The 27,918-nt window shown below is 37.9% G+C and overlaps 1 protein-coding gene across 1 annotated transcript; it reads left to right on the top strand.

Moving 5' to 3' along the window:
- Window positions 1-480: 480 nt before the first annotated feature.
- Window positions 481-20,636, top strand: LOC143745533 (very long chain fatty acid elongase 5-like). Its single transcript, XM_077237660.1, has 8 exons — window positions 481-1,002; window positions 2,115-2,179; window positions 3,499-3,686; window positions 9,531-9,608; window positions 13,029-13,200; window positions 17,195-17,319; window positions 18,404-18,538; window positions 18,627-20,636. Exons 2-8 carry the CDS (start codon window positions 2,122-2,124, stop codon window positions 18,744-18,746), a joined length of 876 nt encoding a protein of 291 aa, XP_077093775.1. The 5' UTR covers window positions 481-1,002; window positions 2,115-2,121; the 3' UTR covers window positions 18,747-20,636.
- Window positions 20,637-27,918: the final 7,282 nt, after the last annotated feature.

Raw genomic sequence — 27,918 nt, 5'->3', positions numbered from 1 at the left:
TCTGCCAATATGGATCAATAATTTTGATGACATCACTCTGCACTTCAGTAATTACATCAACACTGAATAATGCTGTCAGTTTCAAGGCACTTCACTGGGACTTTAAGTGGATGTTTAAAACATTAGGATATGCTAAATAATAGGGGTTTGTATCACCGCATCATAAAGCATTAGAACACTGAACTATGGCCAGATAGAGCTGAGATCACTTATGACCGTCTTTTAATGCTTACTGACATTTTTGTTAAATAAAATACCACATAAACATTCACAAGAGCTTGGGGGAAATTACAATATCTATATAAAAAGAAGAATTATTAACCAAAGCTTTAAAACAAAAAGTGACATGCTTCTTGTGTGGGCCATGTGAGCACTTTTTCACTGTGATTGTTCCCTTCAACATGGACCACGTGATGCGCTCGATCCATGAGAGCAGCGCTGTGATTGGCCAGATCTGGTTCCACGTGAGAGCAGCGCTGTGATTGGTCCGTTCTAACTTCAACTGAATGGGGTGACTTCAGTTCCTGCAACAGTTAACGCCTTGTACAAAAAAAATATATATTTCTTAAAACACGCTGTCAGAACGCGCGCTTTTCTCTTAGAAAGCCATAATGGAATTCAGAACTGATACATTTACGTTCTTAATCCAGTTGAAACACAAGTGACGACATTTCGAATGTGAATACGTCACCACTCGGAAAGTTTGTTTTCCTGATATTTTAACCTGTTATAAACGTTCCGAATACACGCTGTTTTGTTGTTGTTCTCGGAAGAAAGCGTTTCTGAACTCTTAAATCTGCAGAGAAAGTGAAGTGCGCGCAGACTTTGCCCTCGGGCGTCAGTATAAGAGCGCGTTCCGTTACACGCATCAGTTTAAAGGCGGACTACACACTCATGACGCTCTTTACTTCACGAGGTCTGTCCACGCGTTCACACTGAAGACACCACCCGCACAGCACTGAGCCCTGAAGAAAACACAACCAATATCTGAGAAGACTAAAGGTAAGACTCATAACGCTAAAGAGATTTAAACACACAAATGCCATCCGAAAGTGCGCGTTCTGGGGCCGAATGATGCGCGTGACCTCGCGAACGCGGATGTTCCGAGCATCATATGAATTTATTAAAGATTAGAAGCGCTATAATTTAATGATGTCATGTGAAGCCGATCTTTATTTGATCTTACGAGGAAGACTTTGATTCGCCGGTGTGAATGGTCTTCAAATGTGCGAGTGTAATTTTGGATATGTTGTATAAAAGCAACATGCGAATCGGTGACAGCTAACGTTATAATTCATCACATTTTAAAATGCAATTTTTAAGTAATTATTGTATATTGGTTTCTGAGTGTATTATATCTCCAAATTGCAATGATAGTCCTACTACACAAGTAAATATTATAACTTCATAATAAATGCGTGGTAATACTGTCAGATTGGCATCAGGAAATTTATTGTTACCATTTTTATACATCATAATGTTTTGATGAGACCTTTCAAGAACCCCGAAATCAAAAGAAAGAAAATGAAGCGTGTTTGTCGGACCATTCGCCTACTTTTTATTTATTTATTTTTTGCACATTATTTATTTTAAATATAAGATATTAGGCTACATTTTACAGGAAGTGTTAGAGGAAGGAAATTGTGATCGTGTGTCTGAGCTGTTACACACTTTCTGTGTGGGTTTTTGAGCCATTGGTTGTTTGTAAAGAGATCTTGTATTCTTGTTAAAAAGCTTTTCTTGCAAGTCCTCGTCTGCACATCTGATGGCTACACACTGAGTGAAACCTGCCTGATATTAATCTCCATTCCTCTGTGCTCGGGTCTTCTCATGGTTAGTCCTGCTGGGAAAGTGTTTCTGGATATAGGATCTTTCTAAGCACCATTTCTTGACCTTTTCTGAGCTACAAACAAGCGATAAAGAGAATTAAACGTGATGGATGGCAGTCCTTGCTGTAGGCGGCCATTTTTATTGCTGTAATCAATAAGTGTTCCAACGAGGATTTATTAAGTTAACTTCAATTTACTTTTAACGAGTTTTATTATGTCCTAGGACTTTCACAGACGTCTTGAATGTGTGTGTGAAAATAATCTTCTTATGATTTTGTCTCGAAGGTTGAAGATGGAGGCCATTAACCACAGAGTTAACACTTACATCGAGTCCTGGATGGGACCCCGGGGTAAGACCAGTGATCTTTACAACTCGTTTTTCTTTGTTGTGTTCCTGAATCCTACAAACAGAACGTATTTCAACTTTATTTTCATAGCTTAAACCATATTATGCACGCTGATGATTTTAATAATGTCTCACACAGCCAAGCAAGTCGTTCTAGTGGGTGTGTTTTGCTAATCTGGCCAATTTTGACAAATCCAATGATTATTCTATGATAAAAGTGCTCATTGAATCAACCCAGTATCTTGAAAACTTGTGCTTCAGACTGAAAATAATAATTAGTGAAAATAATAAGGAAAACACCACATACTCTGCCACTCAGTTTTTTTACTGTAAATCCAAATGATGAGATATCAACTAGCAATTGTGAGAGAAAAAAACAGGAATTGTGAGATAAAAGTCTAAATAATTGTTATTTTCTGGAGAAGAAACAAGCTGCCATAGCCGTCAGTGGGATTTGTGTAAAAATCAGCATTATAAAACTCTGATCGGATGAACTGATTCCCGCCAGCATCTCTTTTTTTAAGTAGACAGCGGACGCAACACTTTCATGGCCCACAGTGCATTTTGTTTGTGTATATATATATATATATATATATATATATATATATATATATATATATAAATACATTTGTTCTAGCTTCATGCATTCTTTTTTTATCTACACTTGAATGTGGATAGGTGTTATAAAACAGCTGAGAAAAGTGTGTTTTCATCCCGGATTTGATTCAGAGCGATGATCGAAACGCAGATCGAGTCCATCAACGCCTCTAAAGCTTCACACTCCTGAAGCTCGTCCTGGGATTGGACCTTTCGTTCAGAAACTTTAGGCAGTTTTAAATTTATATGCAGTTGAATTTCTGATGATCACATTATTTTAATGCTTCTATCGCTCGCCCAAGAAACATTTCTGATTATTATCAATGTTGAAAATGTTTCGCTGCTTCATATTTGTGTGGAAAATGTGACCCTTTTTCAAGAGTTTTTGATAAATATAAAGTTCAAACAAGCAGCATTTACTAAACTCTTTCCCCGCCAGTGTTTTTAAAGAACAGTTTCCAGCCACCGCCAGCGTTTTCACAAAAACGTCTTTGTCCTCAGAATATTTTGTTGTATGAGTATCAGATATGCTGTTTAATGTCGATGATGGCATTATTTTACATATATACAGTATGCTATGCTTGTTTCTGCTTCTTCTTCTCCTGTGTTTTGATCAGTTTGAACTTTGATCTGATTCTGCACTCTTTCAGTAGACGTGTAACAGCGCCCCCTACCGTATAACAGTGGAAACACGCCCTGAGGATTCTTGTGCTCTCTCATTTACAGATCCTCGGGTTAAAGGATGGCTTCTGCTGGAAAACTACATCCCCACTATTACCTTCACCGTTCTGTACCTTCTGATTGTGTGGATGGGACCGAAATACATGAAGAACCGAAAGCCGTACTCGTGCAGAGCTGTGCTCGTGCCGTATAACCTCGGCCTGACGCTGCTGTCGCTCTACATGTTCTACGAGGTGCGTTTCCTATCAACAACACCATGAGCGATCACATTTGATGTACAGTCAAACCAAAAACCATTCAGACACCAGATATCATTTTTTTATATTCTTTTACTAGTGGGTGCAGGACACTATAGTTCATTTATGTAAGTGAGGAGAGCAAAATACAGTAAACTGTGAGATATTATACCCAAAAACTCTTCATACAGCGACTACCAGTAACAATTGGGACCAAAAATGATTGGGACACTTTGAGCTGATAATGTTATGCTGAAGTGTTTTTTCTTTAATAACTAATGCACCTTTTTACACCACAGACTGAACAACATGAAGCATTGCTTGGTGATTGGTTGAGCTAAACTGGTATTTAGTTAATGTGTAGTTATTGTGTAGTTAAATTTAACAGCTGACAGATATTCAACATAATTCATGTGTGAGACAGTCTAACAGAAGGACGGACACAACCAGTGAAATATCAACTGATTCTTGTCATATTTTATTACCATTTTCTAAAACAAACAGTGATAATGTGAGATGTTGAAGGTGTCTGAATAAATGACTGTATTTGAAAGCATTGTGAAAGGAGATCCACCGTGAGAACGTACTGTAACTTCCTGAAGTCAAAACTTCCTTCCCAGTCCGGTCTCTTTAGTGTTGTTTTTTTTGGCGGCTTGTTTTAATTTTAGTTTTAGTCTAGTCTTTGTGTCAAGCTGTCATTTTAGTTTTTATTAGTTTTAGTCACGTTCATACTCTTTTTAGTCTAGTCAAGGTTCAGTCGACTAAAAGTCTGAGCATTTAGTCTCATTTTAGTCAGAATGATCTATTTTCATCTAGTTTTGGTCAATGAAAATTGTATTTTAGTCTCTTTTTAGTAATGCGATTCTTTTTAACCCCGTTAATATAGTATAAGTACCAAGTAGTAGCCTGGCATGCCAGACCTACATCAAGATGTTAGGTCTGGGAACTCTCCATTGACATGCCTCAATCCGAGGGGCGGGATAAACGGTTACCTTTCAAAATCCCTCTGCACGCAATAGGATAGCACTACAACCAACCAGAGCAACGAACGGTTGTGGATGAGTGAGTCCCATGAGTTTTTCCACCAGCGGAGCTAATTGATATATTAAGAGTGACGTTCTCTTAACTCCAAGTCCTCCAGAGTCGCGGCCAAAGCCGATTCGAAAGACCGCTGCATCTTCATTGTTTTCAAGTAGCAGGGAAATCACCTATGGAAATCACGCGGAACGTCATGAACTGTGCCGTCATTGTGTTAAGCCCGCCCGCCGACTCTATACACGATGTGATTGGCCCGACCAGTTTTTGGTTTTTCCAGCTCAAAAGCCTATGGAGTGTTGCTAGACCACACTGGCTGCGAAATAATTTTCGCTGCCGCTAGGGTGCGTCTAGATTTCTAGGCTAACCAAGTAGTATAGATGAAACCGAAATTTTCTTTTAGCCAAACATTATTATATTATTGTTAGCTTATAGTCTCAATAATACATCCATTCCAGACACGGGAGACGCTCTGATTTAAATTTACAACATATTTATTTTACCAACCGAACATGTTAGAAGTACACGCATGATTAAATGAAAGTTTTTCCAAATGTTGTTTCTTCTCTTCTCCCAAAGACGAACCCATCGGTCCCTTTCTCTGTGTCAGACTGAATTTATTTATTTGTCGTTTATGCTAACTCACCGCAGCGGCATCTTCTAAATAAAGCCGCGAGGGTTTGAGGAAGTGATGTCGCCTGCGTCCTGTTGCAGCCCCTGAGTGAGACACAGGAAACAGATATACCGCAAAATAATAATAATAACGCGACTAAACGAGACGAAATAGCGTTATAACATTCGTCTTTTCTCATTTTGGTCAACGAAAATTAAGAGACATTTTAGCAGTTTTTATTTTGCAAACCAAATTTAGTCTCATTTTTTTATTCGTCTACAATATTGCATTCTACATTTAATTATAGTCATCGTCACATGACCAGCATTTACGTTGCGTCTCGTCACGTGATAAAGGTTCGTTGACCACGATATTTAGTCATAATTTTCGTTGACGACGTCATTTCCAGTCATGGGGAGGTAATGTTATTCCAAAACTACAACGAGGGTCATTTCACTGCAGATTATTTTATGAATCTGTCAGTCTGTAGCTGATATTTCACAACATGCAACAGGGCATTTTCATGCAGCAGTAAAAAAAAATGGCTTGTTTAAATCTACAATCAGAAATGGGGACTTGAAAAAGAAAATATGAGTACTTTGACTGACACACAAATACATAATTTCCTCACAACACGCACAATATTATAAACTCATTTGAAGTTTCCCCTTGAATGAATAGGACAAAAGTAAAAACTATAAATGTTAAAGAAAACTATAATAGTATCTCAATGATGCTAAAACTCGTTTTTATTTTTTTAAATGAGTTAATCCTCCTTCTGTTCTGGAGTGCTGTCACATGCCTTCACTCCTGAAAGCTTGCATTTGCATTGATTTTATGCTGTAATAGATGTTACACAATCAAGATATTTGATTGTGCTCAGGACTTTAAGGACATGCACTTTGATAATGACGATTTGACTTTTTGGAAACGGAGCAGGTTTGATAAGTCACAGTCCGTGTGCACCTGGAAGTTCAGAGTCCGGTGTTGCCTCATTCGCTCTCTCCACGCCGTCTGCATTGCAAAACTGACACACTGTCTGGCTTTCCACATCAGCACACACACATATATCAGCCACCAGCTCTCTTTTATCAGTCATCGATGACCTTACAGCTGTTTTACTGCAGCATCATTCGAGACAGAGCAAAACCTCTCGGCTGCTGAAAGTCTTTACTCGCCATCATTTCACTCCAAACCCATACAGTACATCCTTATAGGAAATAAATACAGACATTTTTAATGAAATATGATTGATTTCTCTCTCCATTTAAAGTCTATTCACCCATTGATGCTTCAAAGAGTTCAAAAACAGATTGTAAAAGTAACCCGTATGAATCAAGTTTTCTGAAGTCACAATTGCTTTATATGAACAGATTTAGGCTATTATTCTCACAATATCAGCGATCAACACACATAGATGGAGCTCATCAAACACGGGTCAACAAAAGCTCAACGATGCGTGAGAACAAACCTCGTTTGACAGAATTTCATCCGTTTAAACTTCACTGTTTGTCCAATCAGATTGGTTATTTGGTTTCGCAATAATGTTCACTTAATTAATGTAAACATTTCATTCCTTAACATTTCAAGTATACATTAACACAAGTTAGCTCAAGCGCGTTTAATAATTAACATCAACAAATACAGTATTAATCATGATGCCTAATCTGTTAAAGTCAATATGAAATCCAGTTGCACAATTCTTGTTTTTTTTATGGATTCCAGTGTTTATTGTAAATGATTTGTCTGTGCACATCAATATTGTTTTAAATGTATGTGGCTCGTAATTAGAGGTGGCTTTTGCGATTCGGAGGTCCGTCTTATTATCTTTGTTTTACTTTATTGTATTTATCAAAGTTATCTCATACTTCACTCTTAATAGTCTATTTATAAATGCAGTCGATCTATCATTATATCTATTCTATGATTTTTTTTAAAATATGAAACTAAAACCACCATTAGGTGGCTGCAAATCATTTTCTTAACGAGGGAGTTTTTATATATTTTTTATTGTTAGTCAAACGATTTAAAACGGCGGATTTATTCAGTGACTTATTGCGGAAAGCAATCAGTTGCATAAGGAAAGCGATATCTTTGTCAAAGTGTCAAAGTTTCCAGTCATTGCGTCTTCTGCACTTTATTTCTACCACTTCGTTTTATTAGTTCATTTTTATTTATCCATTTACCTTTTTTAGAATTAGAAAGATAATAAAGATATTGTTTGATAAGTGAGATCTCGGATTGAAGCAGTGCTTAAAGTCCTGGGATTTAATTTTACAGTATCTGTACGACCCCTGTAAATCTCCACGATCTGCTTCTCCTGCTGTGTGTCGGGTCGTGGGAACGCTGGAGCGTCTAGAAGTTATCAGATTGGATGAGAAATGAGGCGAGTCAGAGTAAGAGCTGGGACTGTGTTTTAGGACTTCAGTCTCTCTAACAGCAAAACCAACCCTGACCCCGAGAAGCAATCAGGGCTATACTGGGACAGCTTTATGTCCCCTGAAGGTCCTTTTAAAGAGGTTATTTTAATAGAGATGTCCTCCTCTGAACGCCATCGTCACCTGTAACATGAGCTCCGGCCATAATGAGGACATTTGTTGAGGTTTAGTAGGATTTATTGGGACAGATGTGCAGTTTCATTCTGCATTTGCTAAAAAAAAAAAAAACTTTAACAGAAAGAACAAGGACATTATTCAGAATGAGACAATGAACAATGACACATTAGAGGCTCATGGGAGTTTTACTGAGGACTGAGAGGTGAGAACAATATCATGAAAGACGGTTTAAAAGAATTACAAAAATGAAGCACTTTCTGTAGAAGTCGTCAGTAACATCTGTCCGTGTGTCAGCGTTACTCCTGTGAGCCTCTGCATCTGCTCGATTCAGAGAATACATGTGAACGAACTTAAACACGGATCACCCTTGTGAGTTTAGATCCATTTCATTCCAAGATTTTTGATAGATAGCAAGCATCAAATGTTTTAAACCGTATGCCATCGGTTTTCAGCAACTGTGCGCATGATTTAATTCGTTATACTAACAGGGAACGAACTTTAGCTAACGTTGTTTCAAGCTTCTCTCAAAGTTATGAACAAATGTTCTTCCAGTAACGCTAATAGAACGTTTTTTTTTTTTTTAGAGGTATCTGGTTTTTAACTCTTTCCCCGCCAGTGTTTAAAAAAAAAAAGTTGCCAGCCAGCAGCGTTTTTGATCATTTTCAAAAAACGTTCATGACCCCAAAATATTTTGTTGTATTTATATCTGAACATTAAATATATCAAAAGAAAGAACAAAAACAAAATAGAAAAAAAGTTCTATTCTAGCTTCATGCCTTTTATCAACACTTGAATGTTGGTAAGTTTCATCAAACATTCAACAGAATATTTGGGGTTTTTTAATCATTATTTTATTTTTTGAGTAAGAAATGCTTCTATCGCTCGTTTCTGCTTCTTCTTCTGTGTTTTGATCAGGAGATTCTGCACTCTTTCAGTAGACGTGTAACAGCGCCCCCTACAATATAAGAGTGGAAACACGGATAGACGGAAAAGTCTGTCAGTGGCGGGGAAATAATAAAGTTAATAAAGCTCTCAAAGTGTTAGCACAAAACCTTTTATAGGTCATACATGGAATGTTTTATTTCTGAAACATTTTAAAGTTTGTATATGTATAAGTAATGTTCGTATAACCCCTCAAAATTTTGACCCCCTGCGTTGTAAATCCAGCTTTTAATGTTGTTTATGTGTCTATGTGGTGTTTTTAATATGCTTTAAGACAAACCATTTGTAAATTCATAAGTCGACAGCATTGCTGAGTATTTTCTGCTTAAAACTGCAGTGAACCAAAGACAGTCTCAAAAACACGGTTTGAAATCGCTGGTGTTTCTGACGTCAAAAACTACCTTGTAACCAATCAGATCAACGTGTGATCGTCAACGAGTGGATCTCTGAGTGAGTGAGTGAGTGAGTGAGTGGAGGCGGGGCTCATTTGCATATTCATAGAACCGCGCATACTAAATGAGGCAAGGGTGTCGAGTTCCAGCAGAATGTTCTCGGAGCATGATGTTGTTCACTGGTATATTGTGTAAACCGATCCTCTCTGCTCCGCAACTAATTCCACAAATGTGTTTCGTATTGTGAATCCTGATTAAAGTGGTGTTGGGTTTATCATTTACTCTGTTTTCCTTCTGTCTACAGCTGGTAATGTCAGTGTATCAAGGCGGATACAACTTCTTCTGCCAGGACACACACAGTGCAGGAGAGGCCGACACCAGGGTAAACAACTCGCTGAGCTTCACATGCATGAGATCCCACTATTCACAGATTCAAGAATATTATATAAAACATTCGATATTATACAATGTAATGCACACAAAAGAAAGGATACATGCGATATTCTCCATTCTGTTAGAGAATGGCCCTGTCCCAACTGGGACCCGAAGCCCTCGCAGTCTTCTGAAACATGAAACCACTAATGACTCCCTACGGTCTTTTTTATTATAATCTTTTTATTAAAAAGACATAGCTGCATATACAAAGTAATTGACCAATGACATACACACAAGTACACAGAGAGAAGAAAAAAGCAGCTAGATAAATTAATATAATAGTATATACAGGTACAGTAATAATTCTAATGAATGGGTTATTCCATTGTGATATAACAACATTTTTGATCATGTAATTTTTTTTAGTGATTAAAAAAAAGTATAGATTAATAGTGAAACAATCATCATAATAATAATAATTGTAGTAATATTAGTAATAATTTTAGTGGCCGTGGTAGTAGCAGCAGTAATAATAGTAATATTAACAACACTAATACTGACAATAATATTAACAATAATAATAATATAATCAGTTGTATGCGACCAGTCTGTGAAATAATTGCAGACCATCACTAGTCTCTAGTTCTGGGAGCCACCGGTGGACTTGATGGGCACTTTTGTGAGTCCACATGAATGTGCCATTTGGGACGGGGCCGATATCTCCAAAGTTCTCCAATAGTTTATTCCCTGTGTCACTGTATTGTTAGCTAGGATTAGGAGTGATTCCTGAATACTTTGGATCATCGCCTCATGATCCACAGCATTAGACTATGAGGCTGTATTAAAGATCTATCCGAGAGCAAACGCTGGTCTGATTATATGATGGATTCACAGTTGTGAATTGGTCAGTGTGATTTTTCAAACATGTGACGGTGCTGGTCAGGCGAGACACAGGAGGATCTGTAGCAGCAAACGCTTATTTATAATTACAAACCAAACTGGAGAAAAAACAAACGTAAAGGCTTTGAAAACCAAAGACAATCTGAGGAAACAGAGGGCGTTACATACAAAGGAAAATGAGGAACTAGCCCAGATACAGGTGAGCGAAACCAGTTAACATCAATAGAGGAGGAAACCAGTGGAACAAAGAACACAGGAAACTAACGTGCACTTCAGCATGCCTTCAAAAACAGGAAGATATTAGGGAAATATTGTACCTGTGTGCAAACTGAATTTAATGTTTTTGATAACATGAAATTACATAAAAAATGTAGTATAAAATTATATGAAATGCAATTAGCTGAACTTCAGTGCGCTTTTTTGAGCCAGAAGGGTCTTTATATGTAATTGTATTATTTAAGTGTGTTCTGACAAGAATTTATGGTAAATTAGAATTTAAAAGATGTAAAGAAAATGCATTAAATATTAGGGATGCTCATATTGACCGTTTAACCGTTAACCGAAAGTAAACTAACCCTAACACCAGTTAAACGGTTTAAAAGTTAAAAGGTTTTTTTCATTTTTAAGTTTTTTTGTTTTTGTTTTTTTGCTGCATTGTTAAATAAGTACTATGAAAAAATACTGTATAGCCTTTATTTAACTCACGTCGACACGCGCAACCACACGCGCCTACAGACATATATCGATGAGCAAGCACAATGAAGCGAGTGAAAAGAAGAACTGCGTGGGACCATTTCCACAGAAAGGGCGACGAAGTTACTTGCAAAATATGCTATGAGGTATTAAAATACAGCAGTAGTGCAAGTGCACTGCAATATCACTATCGAAGCAGACATGAAAGGTGCTTCCCGAAGCTGGCCACTCCAGCGAGACGTTATCTCTGTGTTCCCGGGATATCTGTGCCATCGGAGACCCAGACTAACCCCACGTCATGGAGACATGTTACTCTTTTAAAATTAACTAGACAAGCTGTGGATTGAGGTAGGCCTGCTGTTTTTATTTGACGAAAAAACTTAGTCTGACTGAAAACAAACTGCCGGTTTTTCAAAGCTTCAAACGGATTCAGTGTTTTCTTTTAGTCATCTTAATTTGTGAATTAAGTTAAAAATATATATTTAGTGTAGGCCTATTTTATGTTTTTCTCTGTTGTCACTGTCAGGAACGCTGCAGTGAGTGAACATGTGATGTGAATCAGGATCTGTTGTTGATCTGTTCTGTATGCTGCTGTTTGCACGTTAATATAAACCAATGACATTTTTTGGGGGTATTTTTAACGGGTCACAGACACTCGTCAATTTTATTGTTATTTAAAGCCAGTTCAATATTATAATCTTATCAGTTTACGGTTAATACTCGGATAACGGGCGGCGGTTATCGGTCGGGAAAATGAACCGTAATGAGCATCCCTATTAAATATATTTGTAATTGTGTGTTTGTAATGATGAAGTTGCAATTTAAGCTTTAAACATAATACTGAATAAACCCCTAAAGTTAAAATTATAATCAAGTACTTTGCATGTAATTTGTCATTACAAAGTACACTTAAGTGGCCTTTTATTTCAATAATGTTATATTATCTGCACGCACACTCAAGTTTAGTGCAAATTCAATACAATTCTCAAGGCAAATTTCATGATGTTATGCTATTATAAAAAGAAGAGCAGCGAAACGATTTATCGCATCCAAAAATAAAAGTTTGTTTACATTAATAAATGTGTGTACTGTGTATAATTATTTTGTATATATAAATACACACCAATGCATGTATATATTTAAATTTAAAATTAATTTTTTTTTATTTATATATAAAAGTTATATTTATTTATTTAGTATATCCATGCAAATAGATCTTAAATATATACATGCATGCATGGGTGTGTATTTATATATACCAAAATAATTATACACAGTACACACACATTTATTATGTAAACACTTGCGATCAATCGTTGCACTGCCCTAATAAAAAGCTTTAATTTTAACAGCATTGTATATATTTTTGATGTTAAGTGTATAGAGACCAATAAAATGAATGTAACGCAACCTTTAAGTGAAAATCAGAAGTGGTGTGATAATCTATGAATTCTCAACAATTCCCAATCCTGACCATCTAATATTACATTTCTGTTAAATGTGTAACTTTACAGTGAGGCTCATTAGTTAACATTATTTACTGATTTAACTAATATGAACTAACAATGAGTAATACATTTGTTACAGTATTTGTTCCTCTTTGTTAATATTAGTTAATACAAATACAGCTGTTCGTTGTTTGTTCATGTAAGTTCACAGTGCATTAACTAATGTTAACAAATACAGCCTTTGATTTTAATAACGTATTAGTAAATGTTGAAATAATATTATGTAAGATTAATAAATGCTGAAGAAGTATTGTTCATTCTTAGTTCATGTTAACTAATGAACCTTATTGTAAAGTGTAAATGCTTGTGTCGCCTTCCCTCCTCAGATGATTCATGTTCTCTGGTGGTATTACTTCTCCAAACTCATTGAGTTTATGGACACGTTCTTCTTCATCCTGAGGAAGAACAACCACCAGATCACGTTCCTGCACGTGTATCATCACGCCAGCATGCTCAACATCTGGTGGTTCGTCATGAACTGGGTGCCGTGTGGACACTGTGAGTTACACACTCACTCAGACGCTTATGCTGCATATTATGTGCTGAATTATTCAGATGCATAAAAACAAACCCACACAGAACAGGGTAAAAGTGCTTGTCTTTAAATAACTGCTTGCATTATGTAACGTGGTATTTAAAGCAGTGTATTCACTCCATCTCTGGCTTTAAAGGGATAGTTCCCCCAAAAATGAAAATTAGCACATGATTTAAAAAATGTCCTGGCTCTTCCAAGCTTTATAATGGCAGTGAAGGGACGTTTCTGTTTTGAAGTCCATAAACTTTAATGATGGATAGATGCACTTTAATGATGGATAGATGCACTTTTATGATGGATAGATGCACTTTTATGATGGATAGATGCACTTTTATGATGGATAGATGCACTTTAATGATGGATAGATGCACTTTAATGATGGATAGATGCACTTTTATGATGGAAAGATGCACTTTTATGATGGAAAGATGCACTTTTATGATGGATAGATGCACTTTAATGATGGATAGATGCGCTTTAATGATGGATAGATGCACTTTTATGATGGATAGATGCACTTTTATGATGGATAGATGCACTTTATATACATATATACATATAAAGTGTATATATATATGTGTGTGTGTGTGTGTGTGTGTGTGTGTGTGTGTGTGTGTGTGTGTGTGTATATATATATATATATATATAAACTCTGATTGTATTCGTCTGAAAGAAGAATGTTGTATACACCTAGGATGGCGTGATCATTGATTGAAGTGAGTAGTGCTGGTTATTCATTCAAAAACGTGGTTGAACTCGCCTTAGAGCCATTGCCTCTTCAGAGGCGCTTCTGTGCCACATTTGCATTGTAAATATGGCATGAGGTGAACAAGAACATCAACTTAGCAGAACAGAAAACAATACGCAAGCGTAAACGTAGACAATAGAGGACAGGGCACAAACTCAAACTGAGGGCTGAAACACAACCACAAACATGAGAACTAAAAACACACACAACCATAGAAACGAGAATGCAGGAAACAGGAACTAAGAAACATGAAACTTACACACTTAGTGTGTGTTCACACTTCACTCGGTCCGGTTTGGTGACAAACCATGACTCTGTTAGGAAATAAAAGTGATCCCATTGGCTCAAATTACTTTTAATAGATACTCTCTTTAGTTCCTGATTACAATTCCTACAAAAACATATTATGATAAAAGTTGTTTTAACTATGGTATAATGACCAGTCATGTCTGCATTACTTAGCTTATGTACTAGCATAGCATACTGATTATACACACATTAAAGATGATTGTAAATACATTTAGGGTAAAGATGATTGTAAATACATTTAGGGTAAGTGCAACTGCAAGTACGACTTCAATTGTGTTAAATGCCAAAATATTTCAGTTATAAAAAGAACTAATAATAATAATAATAGGGTAAGTGAATAATTGAACATTAATAAATTGTAATTTCTTTCATTTGATTAAACTGTTAATTAATACATTGTTTTATTATGCACTATATAGTAAGCTATGCATATTTAAAATTAGTATTATCGTTCTTATGTATTTAGTATTATCATTAACTGATAGCCGATGGAGATCCGATTTCGCAGAACCTGATTTGTCATGAAACCGGAGCAGAAAAAACAAAAAACATCTAGTCCTGGTCTGCTCAGCGTTCACAATGGTATTTTAACACCGGACCTTCGCCGTTCACAACCTGATTGGTCTGTTTTATGACGTAGGCTATGTTTCGCTACAGAACTCACTGAACACCCAAAGCAATGCTGTGTTCTGGGATAAATGCACTCGTTGTATGTGCGTCGCTACATATGAGGATAGTGTGACCAGATGAGAACTCGTGAAGCGAGCTGCTGGAAAACTTCAAGTGAATCAAAGAACATACTTTTGGACAAAATCTGGTGTTCTGAAGTGTGTTTCAGTAGTTTATAACTGATGCTCAGTTGACTTGCTACGATAGCCGGTGTTACACGGTGTTCAGCTGCACTACCGGTTTCATCACTTGCCCACTGCAGCACCGGAAAAAAAAAAAGTTGGAAGCATTAAAAATATTTAACGCAATTACGCAGTATCCGTTAAGTCCTGCCTCTTACACACACACACACACACAACCCACAGACAAGACGCGCGTCAGTATCGAGTTCACTTTCGGGCTTGAACAAACCATAACACACACAAATTATGCCAAAATGTCCGTTTTGTCGAGTGTCCTCATAAGAGCACTCTTAAATGATTTAAATAAAGTCTTAAATGATCGCGCTGACAGACAGGACCGAGCTGGTTATATTAAATATGAAAAGTCTCAACTTTCAAATTTGGTCAGTCAAAGAAAATTAAACAATATGCCTAACGTTTTGTGGCTCTTTAATGTGTCGTGACAGATTGCCTCAGTTAAAGCCAAGTTCAAATCCACTGACGTTAATCTACTAACTCTCCTGACTGCTTTGTCGGACAAAAATGGTGGATTTTGATTGGTCATATCGATGGTCAGTCAAACTCCCTTTGAAGGATGTATTGATGCTAATTTAAAAGTGAGAGTTGAGTGCGCACTGCTGCTGCACCAGCTTTTTATAAGAGATGTAAAAAAAAAATTGTTTCGTTTTCAAATAAGCACCAATTCAGGGCATAATAACAAAACAGTTCTCCTCTGCACGACCGCACCAGTATGCATGCCCGTGCAACCGCGCGCATTTTACGCTTGCCTTTAAATTAGCGCTTTAAAAGCCCCCGCCGGTGATACCGGTATTACCGGTGTTGTCACACTTCGATTAACCAATAGGAAAATATCATCACCGTCACATCCCTAATGCTCAGTGCTCGCGCTCGTCCATATAATCACACCAGAGTTCGGTTTAATGGAACTACACATGCCGAGTGTGAATACACACTCAGTCCTCGTTTACACTGTCAGTGAAATGTGACCCAGTTCTGATGTTTTGCTCATATGTGACACAGATCGGATGTGTTCTATGACCGTGTAAACAGGAACAAAAACACATGCATTCGGATATTTCGAGATCTGTTTCAGGCCTTGTTCATATGTGGAAATAAATCAGATGTGTGCCGATGCGACTCATGTAAACAGGCAGATCAGATTGTCTGAGGCATTAGCGTCTGCGCGGTTTAATGACGAGAGAAACCTCGACGCGCATCTGCGAAACGCTGTGTCGTCGTAGGAGAGGAGTGTGGACACACGTGACGCAACATCACAGGTTGGCTTGCTCATCCTAAATTTTCGGACGCACTGCTCTTCGTTAAAGCCCGGCACGATCTCATTAAAAATGCGTATCTAGCGCTAATTTTATTTCTCGTGCCATTTACGGCTAAAATAGTATATGGTGTATAATACACACGCACTACACACCCCTAATCCTACCCAGGGGTTTACAGTGCGTATCATGCATGCAAAAACTATTTTGGCCGTATAAATGGCACGAGAAATAAAATTAGTGGTATAGATACGCACTTTAGTGAGATCGTGTTGTATGTTGCCACCAGTCCTGAGATCTCTCGCACACACAGTAACTGAAGCACATGCGCAGCTGCAATGATAGCCCTTTTCCTCCGCCTCTAAATCAAGCTGATGTTTGGTGAACTTCGCATATATCGCAGAGCTAGCATCACGCATGTTTCGTGTTCGTCTATCTGTGCAAGATAATTAAACCCGTTAAGCATGCGCGATGTTTCAGATAGTGTGGCAAGTGTAAACGCATGAATCGGAAATTTGTCACAATTGAAAGCATGTGTAAACGGACGGTCAAACCAATCAGAATTGAGCATCAAGACCTGCAGTGTAAACGAGGCCTGAGAGTCCTTGTCAAAACAGAAACGGATCAGACTACATGTTATAATAGATTGTGGTTATTGATCGTGGATTGAGCTGCGTAATGCTGGCTATTAATGCAAACATTGAAACCAGCATTAGAATAAATCTGATGTGTTGAATGCATGAACTAATGCTGATATTACTTCTCTCTTCATCAGCGTACTTTGGCGCCTCGTTTAACAGCTTCATCCATGTGCTGATGTACTCGTATTACGGGCTCTCTGCCGTCCCGGCCATCAGACCGTATCTGTGGTGGAAGAAGTACATCACTCAAGGCCAGCTGGCAAGTGCACGCTTTTACTGCATTCATCTGTCTCTTCTTTAAAATAACTAGTGCTTTGTTGTAATGGAATATGTGGTCACTGCTATTCGATGACCCAATCATCTTCAAACAGAGTTTATAACACAAAAGTTTCAGCTTTTTCAGAAAGTGTTGAGTCGTGCACTTTAACATGTGTGTAATGTTCCAGTTAGGGGAAGTGTTCACTAGTGAGATGTCCCAGTGTGATTTTAAAAGAAAAAACACTACCGTTCAAAGGTTTCAAATGGCTCAAGATGTTTCTGAATGAATCTCTTACCAAGACTGCATTTATTTAATCAAAAATACAGCAATATTGCGAAATATTATTGCAATTTATAACAGCTGATTTCTATGTGAATATATATAGTAAAGTGTAATATATTCCTGTGATTAAAGCTGAATTTTCAGCATCATTACTCCAGTCTTCAGTGTCACATGATCCTCCAGAAATCAGTATAATATGATGATTTGATGATCAAGAAACATTTATGATTATTATCAATGTTTTGCTGCTTCAGATTTGTGTGGAAAACATGACTTTTTTGCAAGATTTTTTGATAAATAGTTCAAACAAGCAGCATTTATTAAACTCTTTCCCCGCCAGTGTGTTTTTGAAATAGTTTCCAGCCACCGCCAGCGTTTTTGACCATTTTCACAAAAATGTATTTGCCCTTTAGAATATTTTGTTGTATGAATATCAGATATGCTGTTTAATGTTTATGAATGTGTCTTTGTCTACTCTTTCAGTAGACGTGTAACAGCGGCCCCTACCGTATAACAGTGAAAACGCAGATAGCTGGACAATTCAGTCAATGGCGGGGAAAGAGTTAAAATAGAAATCTTTCAACATTATAAATGTCTTGTGATCAATTTAATGCATCCTTGCTGAATAAAAGTTTAAAAAAACTACAGACCCCAAACCTTTGAAGGATAGTGTATAGATTCTAATGGTTGCATTTGCCAGAATTTTGACTTTTTAATAAAAAATGAACTGAATGCATGCATTCTTAGTTTAGCTAACCTAACCTAATGGAAGAACCGACGACTGATGGCTGTTTTCTCTCAGGTCCAGTTCGTCCTGACCATGTTCCAGACATCTTGTGCTGTGGTTCGGCCATGTGGTTTCCCAATGGGCTGGCTGTATTTCCAAATCTCTTATTGCATGACTCTTATCTTACTCTTCTCAAACTTCTACATACAGGTAAACAAATTCTCATTTTGGCATAAAGAAAGAATATAATGCAGTGAAAGTAAAACGGCTGGAAACGTTCCCTTTCTTTGCTCCACAGACCTATAAAAGACACGCGGGATCTCGGAAGACCGATCACCCGAACGGATCAATAAACGGCCACACTAATGGCGTAACATCCAGCGAGAAGGTTAAATACAGAAAACCACGCACAGATTGACAGTCCTGTCACTGAGATCAACGCAGTAGAAGAGCTACATGTATGTGTATCATCTTACCGCGCTAAAGCCATTTAATCCTTAAGAGACTCCTTACATGTTTGCACACTGCAACCTCATGTTATTCATATTGAATCCAAAAAATTAGGAAAAGAGAGCAACAATTAGGGTCCAAGTTAGTACGTCTCAGGCGTCTAGAGTATTTTTGTTTTTCATATATTTTTCTTGAAATATAAAGATGGCTAACCTTATTACTGTACTCATTTGCACTGGTGTTTTCACTAAACTTGTTTGTAGACATAGTTGACCAAATATACAGCGGTATGCCACACTTTTAGAGCTGAATACAAACACTTATAGCCTATGCAATGTGTCTTTACAGTAGACCGATGATCTTACGGTCGATAGATGATAATACGAAACAGTCAGGAGAAATTATGGAAGATAATCAGTTTTATTGACCGTTAATTGATTGTTTAGTGAATTTCAGTACGTTTACAAAAGAAAATGGACTGTTTATTTAATGTTAACACTGAATTAGCATACTTTGTTGTTAGCGCTGTACTGGACAGGGGAATCTCATTAAAACATATCCATTTCATTCCAACCTACACATTTTTGGTGCATTTCTCACTATTCCCATCCCTTTTTTTTTCTAAGTATAACAGAAACGGTTTTACTGTAACTTTTGTTTTCATTACTGTAACGACTAAGATTATTTGGTTACATTTTACAATAAGGTTACAGTAGTTAAGTACATTAGATAACACAAACCTTAAAGCATTTATTAGTCTTAGCTAATGCTCATTTTCAACATTTACTAAATCATTATTAAAATCCAAAGTTGTATCTGTTAATATTATTTACTTGACCTGAGCTAAAATGAACAGTTGTATGTTTGATGAATAAATACTGTAACAAACATATTGCTAATTAATGCATTAACTAATGGGACCTTATTGTAAAGTGTGACAGATTATTTTCCTTACCAAATGTGGTCAAATTTCATAAACACAGTCACAACTTTAATAGTTGTAGATTTAGGAGTGAAATATTACCCAGGCATTGAGATTGACCCAAGCAGTCCTGTGCATGCAGCGATACATGTATAAAAGAAATAAATTAGATCAATAATATATAGTTGTTTGTTGTGTATGAAACTGGTGTTGGCACAGACTGTACAGGCATTGTTTCAGCGCAAGCGTCTGCAGATATCAGTGTCAGGCGAATGTCTCTTCTGTTTTGGCTGCAAAAGAGAAGCTGTGAATAGATTGCTTTTTTATTTTCTGGTGTCAAAAATGGCATGTTGCTTTAGTGAACAAACTGCTTACACTGTAACGACAGCACATGCATTTACTCTGAAACGTGTTCCTGTGAGGCTGTGTGAAATAAACTTGTGTCAGTTCGTGAAGTCAACTGAAAACATCAACATGTTTCGACAGGTTAACGCTCTCTGTGCTAGCATTCCAGGCATTGTCGAGCTACGGTTATTTTGTCCTTTTATTTGAACCGTTTCTTTAATCTAGTCGGCTGTTACTTTGTCATTTAAGTGTGTTAAAGTTAAACCACTAGCATAGACCTACAGGAAATCAATACTTGTGTAATTGATTTTTCAATAATATATCCTTATCAGTTATTGCTGTTAATAAACAAGCCATTCTCTCTGTTAGTGTCCAGTTTAGTTGAAGTAATAATATCTTGCATTAACTGTGATGCTTCCATGTAATGCTGTTAATTGTTGCTTTTGGTGCAGGTACAGACCCATCCAACGTGCAAGATAACATTTGCTATTAATACAGAAGAGAGAATTAATGAGGTGTATCACAGAACTATTAATACAGGACGGGTTAACAGACACAATACCAATAAAGTGATTTTTATTTGGAGATAAATCTGTGCCATTGTTTGATTTAAGGTATTTGAAACTTGAATATTGAAAGGTACTGTAATGAATAGCTTCTTGCTGACGGTACAAATAAATGCAATCTAAATGCAAATTGGAATAAAAATTGAAAAAACAAACAGTAAACAAATTAATCCTTATTAATCTAGCGATATTAATCAGCAATTATTATAAGATGGTGTCTATGCTACTAACAACGAGTGCAAATAGTCTGTGCTGAGGCTGTTTACACTGACTCCTCCCACCATTGTGTGATTGAGCCGGACAAAATTACTAAAGAAATCCTGCTGAGAACAGGATCAGCATGTCGCCAGTGGACGCGACGAGATCACTAGTAACGTTTATGAATGAAATTAACGGATGTTATTTCATGTTGTAGACACCGATTCCTTTTTTAAGGGAAAAGACTTCAGAATCAGTACATAAAATGCTTAGTATTAAAGATTAACGAGAAACAGTGAGTGCTTTTTGCCATCGTTGCTATTTTATCTGTGGCAAAAGCGCAACCACTGGTCTATCTGGGTTCACGAAACCATTCAGGCTCAGAGTCAGCACTGCAAGTACCACTGTATTTACACAGAGACATAACCTACAGTACATTACACACTCTCAGAAAAAAGGGACAAAAGCTGTCACTGGGGCGCGGTACCCTTTCAAAAGCTACACATTTGTACCCAAAGAGAAGCTTTTAAAAGGTACTATCCCAGTGACAGCTTTTGTACCATTTTTTCTGAGAGTACAGGGCAGTTGTTAAAATAACTTCTCCATCTTGCCACTAACTCCACCACAGGATGTAGTGGTGAATGGCTTCAAAAATGTTAGCACAAAAACTTTACATTGTTCATGGAACTTTTTTCTGAAACTTTTTTTGTCTAACGTCTTTTAAATCGTATTCCTTGTTTCAGAATGTCCGGAGAACATTCAAATGTAATGTTCCAATAACGTTTGCAACATTTTAAAATGTAATGTTCCTTCAACATTCGCACATCCAGGAAATAATAGTTTTAAAAACATTCAGAAAAAGGAAAATGTTTTCATAACTTAATGAAACTTTAGCAAAATGTGCTTAAAACATAATTTTGTTAGCTGGGTAGATCGGTCTGTATATAGATACATTGTACAAACAGATATTTCTAGATATTAAGAACATGTACAGTTGTAATCTAAATTATTCAACCTCTCATTGCAAATCAGGTTTATTGGCAAAAGATTTACAGACTTTTAGCTGTTTGCACTGAACAAATCAAAGAAAATAAATTGAAATAGCTCAACACAACAAATGTTTGAAAATGCAAATTTGAATGACTTCTGCAGTCCAAAAAATTATTCAACCCCTCAATGTCAAACATCTCTAGTACTTGGTAGAACAGCCGTTTGCTGTTACGACCTGCTAAAAGATTCGCTATAGCTAGCGCTTTGTCATTTACTTATTTTCAGCACTAAACCAAAGTATTTGTTTTCGCCCCGCAGGTGAACTTCCTATACTTGCTGGCATTGTGAAAGCAGGCCACAGTAGAGCACCCATCAAAAGGGCATGACATCCCTACTTGAAATCCCAACAGCAATTGGGGAGGGACGTAAGTGAAGTAGAGGAAATCTAAACCGCCCTAGAAAATTCTATTCAGCGACCCAAGGGCCTTCCATAGGGGAGATATGTCCCAGACAAGAGAAAGGCAGTCTGCTTCTTTAGTTTACCAATAGCTCTCATCCAGCATAAGCCCACCCCGAGGAGGCCACAGGGGAGCTTATGCTCTACGTAACGTTCCCCATTGCACTGGGGGAGAGCAGCTCAACCCCTGAATAAAATAAAGCAATTTCTCTTTACTCTAGCGTTAACCAGGGTGCGAACTACGGGGGAGCTAGGTGGAGCTCGGCTCCCCTTATTAAGACATGGGCTTCCCTGAAAACGTGATTCGTGAAATTTTGTGGGGGTCTCAAAAAATATTGACACCGTTTTATTTTGGCGTGCAATTTCAGTTTTGTGTAATGTGATCATCGTGGAGTATTATGTGTAAAATAGCAAAAATATCATTCATTCATTCATGCATGATGGCGATTTAAACCTAATTCACTTCAGTAAAGATACCTATACATGCTATTCTTGTCATGAGCATCAAGATGTGGTGGCGCTGCGGTGCAAATTCCAGTCATGTTTAGTACGTTAACTCAAAGATTCGTAGAATAAATATAAACGTTGGAGGCCTTTTATCTACGCGCAAAGTCCTTGAAATCCATTCTGTGTTAAGGTAAGGCATGTTATTCCCAATTATGTTTTGTGGCTGGGTTGTTATAGGTCTGCGTTGTTATAGGACTCTCGATGTCTTAGGCCTAATTGAACGGAGGATTTATGGTATTCTTCTGTAGACGAGTAATTTAACCCTTGTTCAAGTGAACTCAAAGACAGCCTATTTATAGACTATTTGTGGATGGCTGTTTGACTTATCAATTTGTGTCGATAAAGTATAATAAGATGAATCCTGTATATAGTGCTTGCATAGTGCATAGACTTGTAGCTGTTATGTATCTTTGGGAAGTCTCTTAAATGAATTGGTTTCATAGTGCAGCGCCGCGCATTCCGTGTTCTGTCTGAAAGCCGCTTCAAGCTAGTGTCCTTGGAACGCGCAAGTGCACGTGAAAAAAAAAGAAAAAAGTTGGCTCCCCAAAGGACACGGTATAGTTCGAACACTGGCGTTAACTATAGCATGCAACAGAAAACCAGAAGGGACGACCTGAAGACAGTCTGCCCCTACTTGTCCGATTCTTGAACATGGGTCATACTAGAGAGGCATATAAATAGGGTTGGGTAACGGTTGGGTTTTATACAATACCAGTACCTGATTGGTATTTCTTAAATGGTTCCGGTGCTTAAACGGTTCTTGAACCGTACTTAAGAAAACGAAACCAGACAAACTTTGTCAAAAAATAATACCCTTTTATTTAATGGGCCAAACTGGACACAATTAACTTAAATCTTTAAAAAAATATAAATTCAAGTAACATATGGTAATAATAAATAAACCAATATAAAATAAAAATTCACATTTACATAATATCAAATAAAACAATATTTTATCAAACAATGTAATAATACTGGAGATTAATAGATAACTACCAGGGTAATCTAATCTCGACATGGCTCCAGGTTCCCATGTTTTGTCTGCTTGAACCAGTCATGCAAATTATCTGGTCGTTGCACTAGTTACGGCAGCGCTTAACTTGGCGAGTTTGGTATTTCGTTCCCACTGCATCTTAGGTACGCAGCGTTGAGTGAACCTATGAAAGAGAATGTCTCTGGATACTGGTGTAACCTATGTTCTCTGAATAGGGAATGAGACGCTGCGTTCGCTGCCAAGTGGCGGCGCCCACGGCATCAGCCAATGTATTGGCGTGATTCTATATGGGCTTCAGACAATTGGCAGCGGCACACCCAGAGGGCGTTCTGACGCGTAATTTAACACGTGAAATGCAGCCAAACCTTGGAGCGTTTGGCCCTCGCCATCTTCATTAATCCCCTCGCTATCAGTTGAACGAGTGCCGAGTAGCGGCGCTGACGTCACGCAAGTTGACGCCGGAACACCAGGGGTCGGTAAAAAAAAAAATCAGGCACCGAAATTTTCGTTCTTATTCGGTCTCGTTACTAACGTTTACGTTGAAACCGGTTCCCTATTGGCACCGCGTTTCAGTACCCAACCCTATATATAAATCACCAATCCCAAGGGTGAGCATACGTCTTTATTTCAAGACCTTGAGAGAAGGAAATGAATAGTTGAAATAAAGTCGTTATTTTTGTTTTTTTTGCACACAAAAAGTGTTCTCGTCATTTGATAAACTTAAGATTGAGCCACTGTAGTCACTTGGACTATTTTAACGATGTCTTTAATAACTTTTCGAGGCTGGCAAGTTCAATCCCTTAGAAGCCTATGGAGGAGTGATCCAGCTCTCAGATTTCATCAAAAATATCTTAATTCGTGTTCCGAAGATGAACGAAGGTCTTACGGGGTTGAACAACATGAGGGTGAGTAAATACTGACAGAATTTTCATTTTTGGGTGAACTATCCCTTTAATGTTCCACTTCGAAAGGGAACAGTAGCATCTGAAAAAATGTCACCTCATTTTTATATGGTAAAATTTGGTCTTCCATAGTTTTCGGATCATATTATCTACAGGTAAAATCACGTGTCTATGGTATTTGTTATGAAAAACAGTAGTCTAAAGACAGTTAGTATAATACAAATTAACAAAAACTGCCATAGCTTAGTTATATTCTATTACTATTTTAATACATTTAATGATTCATCCATTTTTAAGCTTTCAGACGCAGCTTAAAATTCCCCAAAATAACCACAGTGTCGAGTCTCAGTGTTTGTTTGTGTGTTCATTAGTCACATGTCTTCCTTTGTTCTGTTTTCCCGCTACTAATTTGTTTCTATGGCAACCCTCATTAGTTCATCTGTCTCACCTGTTACCTCGTTAGTCTTGTCAGCTGTGTCTCGTTTCCCTGATCTGTTTCCATATGTATTTAAGCCCTGTGTGTTGCCTTGTTCATTGTCCTATTGCCGTCCTTCTAAGTGCCTGTCTATATTCTATTGTGCGAAAGTTTAAATTGGAAGTTTTTATTCTTCCTCATCTTCTTCTGCCTGCACCACACAGTGCTACCATGTTTTTTTTCTATGCAAGCTTGTTTCTGTTTACAGAATACAAAATAAAAAAGGGAATTGTGACTTTTTATCTCAGAATTTTTTTTCTCGCAATTGACTTTAAATCACGCAATTATTGACCTTTTTATAATTATAATAATAATGCTCAGACTTAAAGACTTGATTGAGCTGACTTTATTTGTGTTACTTTAAAAGTTGTATGTTAGATTTATATAAAAAATTATTGTCCAAAATGATTGATTGTTTCTGCTTGTGGGTTTTTTATAGGATGCAGAAACCAGAGATCACACGTGTGTTGTCACAAACCATCATCAGATCTAGATTCTGTGGTCAGTGTGATGCATTTGCAGTTTTAAACATTTTCTGAGTTATTGAAACCAATAAGATTCTAAATAAACTAGACATCTGTATTCTGGTCATGGCTTATGCTCTGCTTCCTCATCTTCTATTTTGGTTGTCAAGTCGTGGCAAAAGGCCAAAAGACAGTCTTGTACTGGGGCTAATCTAAAAAAGATCTATCAACACTTTCCTGTTTGGATTCCAAATCTCCCTCTTAAGTGATTTCTAGCCCTTTAAACACAGCTTTGCTTAACATAAGATCTGTGGATAAAAAGGGTTCTCACTTGCCTGATATTATTACAGAAAACAACCAGGGGCCTGTTTCAGAAAGGAGGTTAAGTAAAAACTCTGAGTATGTTAACCCTGAAATGAGGGAAACTCTGGGTTTTCTGTTTCAGAATGGGAGGTAAGTCAAGCCCATTTCTGAAAGAGAGGTAACTTATACTCAGAGTCAGTTACCATGGTAAGTTACTCTGTGAACCTAACCTGGTCGGGAGCAGGTTTACTTTGCAAACCCAGAGTTTATTTCGGTCTCCTCCCCTTTTTTAAAGAGGAAGCAGTGTTTAAACACCTCATTCATTCTTTCGGTACCTTTATTCATTGCTGTTTTTCCCTCCAATTTTTTTAATAAGATGAAGTCTGTATAACTTCTTAACTGGCAACTGAAAATACAGTAGATTAGGGTTACATCATGTAGTTCTAAACAAATTCTACAGAATTAAACTGTGCCATTCACTGAAAAACTGTGTTCATCTGTGCACAGTTGGTGGACCTTCCTCCTGCGGTTCTTCCACACTCTGGGGACGGGGGAGAGATAAGAATATCCGTTTATGCTTAGATATAAACTTATATTATATAGGCTACTCCACATAAATAATTTGAAGAAATGTGAATGTGTAGATTGTTTGATATCTAGACACATAATATTAACATTTCCTCTGTAGGTCTCTTTGTGGCAGCAGAAACTGTTTCTTCATCCCCATCGTCCTGTGAAGATGAGCATTTGGTTGAGCACATTTTATAATACTATTTGTCATAATTTCTGGTGTATTGAGTAGGCTACTTCCAACTGTCTGGGGTTCTGTTGGGACAGGAGGCTCCAAAAGACAGATATTAACATCAGAATCTGTTGGGAGCAACAAAAAACCCAACCCAAAGTAAAATATATGGAAATATCAAAAGCAGCCTATATAAAAAATAACACATATTGTTATTATCACAATCACACACACCTCTTACATTTTATGAAGGCACTTGAATCTTCGGGAGTGACTGGCTCTGATGAAGTCCCTTCAGGAATTCCCTCAGCCATTGGCCTTCCAGCATTCAGGCTCAGGGCCATCTCCATCTCCTCTGCATCTCCATCTCCTCTGCATCTCCATCTCCTCTGCATCTCCATCTCCTCTGCATCTCCATCTCCTCTGCATCTCCATCTCCTCTGCATCTCCATCTCCTCTGCATCTCCATCTCCTCTGCATCTCCATCTCATCTGCATCTCCATCTCCTCTGCCTCTCCATCTCCTCTGCATCTCCATCTCCATCTACTCTGCATCTCCATCTCCATCTACTCTGCATCTCCATCTCCATCTACTCTGCATCTCCATCTCCTCTGCATCTCCATCTCCTCTGCATCTGCATCTCCTCTGCATCTCCATCTCCTCTGCATCTCCATCTCCTCTGCATCTCCATCTCCATCTCCTCTGCCTCTCCATCTCCTCTGCATCTCCATCTCCATCTACTCTGCATCTCCATCTCCATCTACTCTGCATCTCCATCTCCTCTGCATCTCCATCTCCTCTGCATCTCCATCTCCTCTGCATCTCCATCTCCTCTGCATCTCCATCTCCTCTGCATCTCCATCTCCTCTACATCTCCATCTCCTCTGATTCTCCATCTCCTCTGCATCTCCATCTCCATCTCCTCTGATTCTCCATCTCCTCTGCATCTCCATCTCCTCTGCATCTCCATCTCCTCTGCATCTCCATCTCCTCTGCCTCTCCATCTCCTCTGCATCTCCATCTCCATCTCCTCTGCATCTCCATCTCCTCTGCATCTCCATCTCCATCTCCTCTGATTCTCCATCTCCTCTGCATCTCCATCTCCTCTGCCTCTCCATCTCCTCTGCATCTCCATCTCCTCTGCCTCTCCATCTCCTCTGCATCTCCATCTCCATCTCCTCTGCATCTCCATCTCCTCTGCATCTCCATCTCCTCTGCATCTGCATCTCCTCTGCATCTCCATCTCCTCTGCATCTCCATCTCCTCTGCATCTCC

The sequence above is a fragment of the Siphateles boraxobius genome, unplaced genomic scaffold (genome assembly GCF_051911475.1).
Source record: "Siphateles boraxobius isolate OS27281-9 unplaced genomic scaffold, OSU_SipBor_1 204, whole genome shotgun sequence".
NCBI lineage: Eukaryota > Metazoa > Chordata > Actinopteri > Cypriniformes > Leuciscidae > Siphateles > Siphateles boraxobius.
The sequence above is the reverse complement of the archived record's forward strand: the minus strand, read 5'-3'. Positions and strand labels throughout refer to the sequence as shown.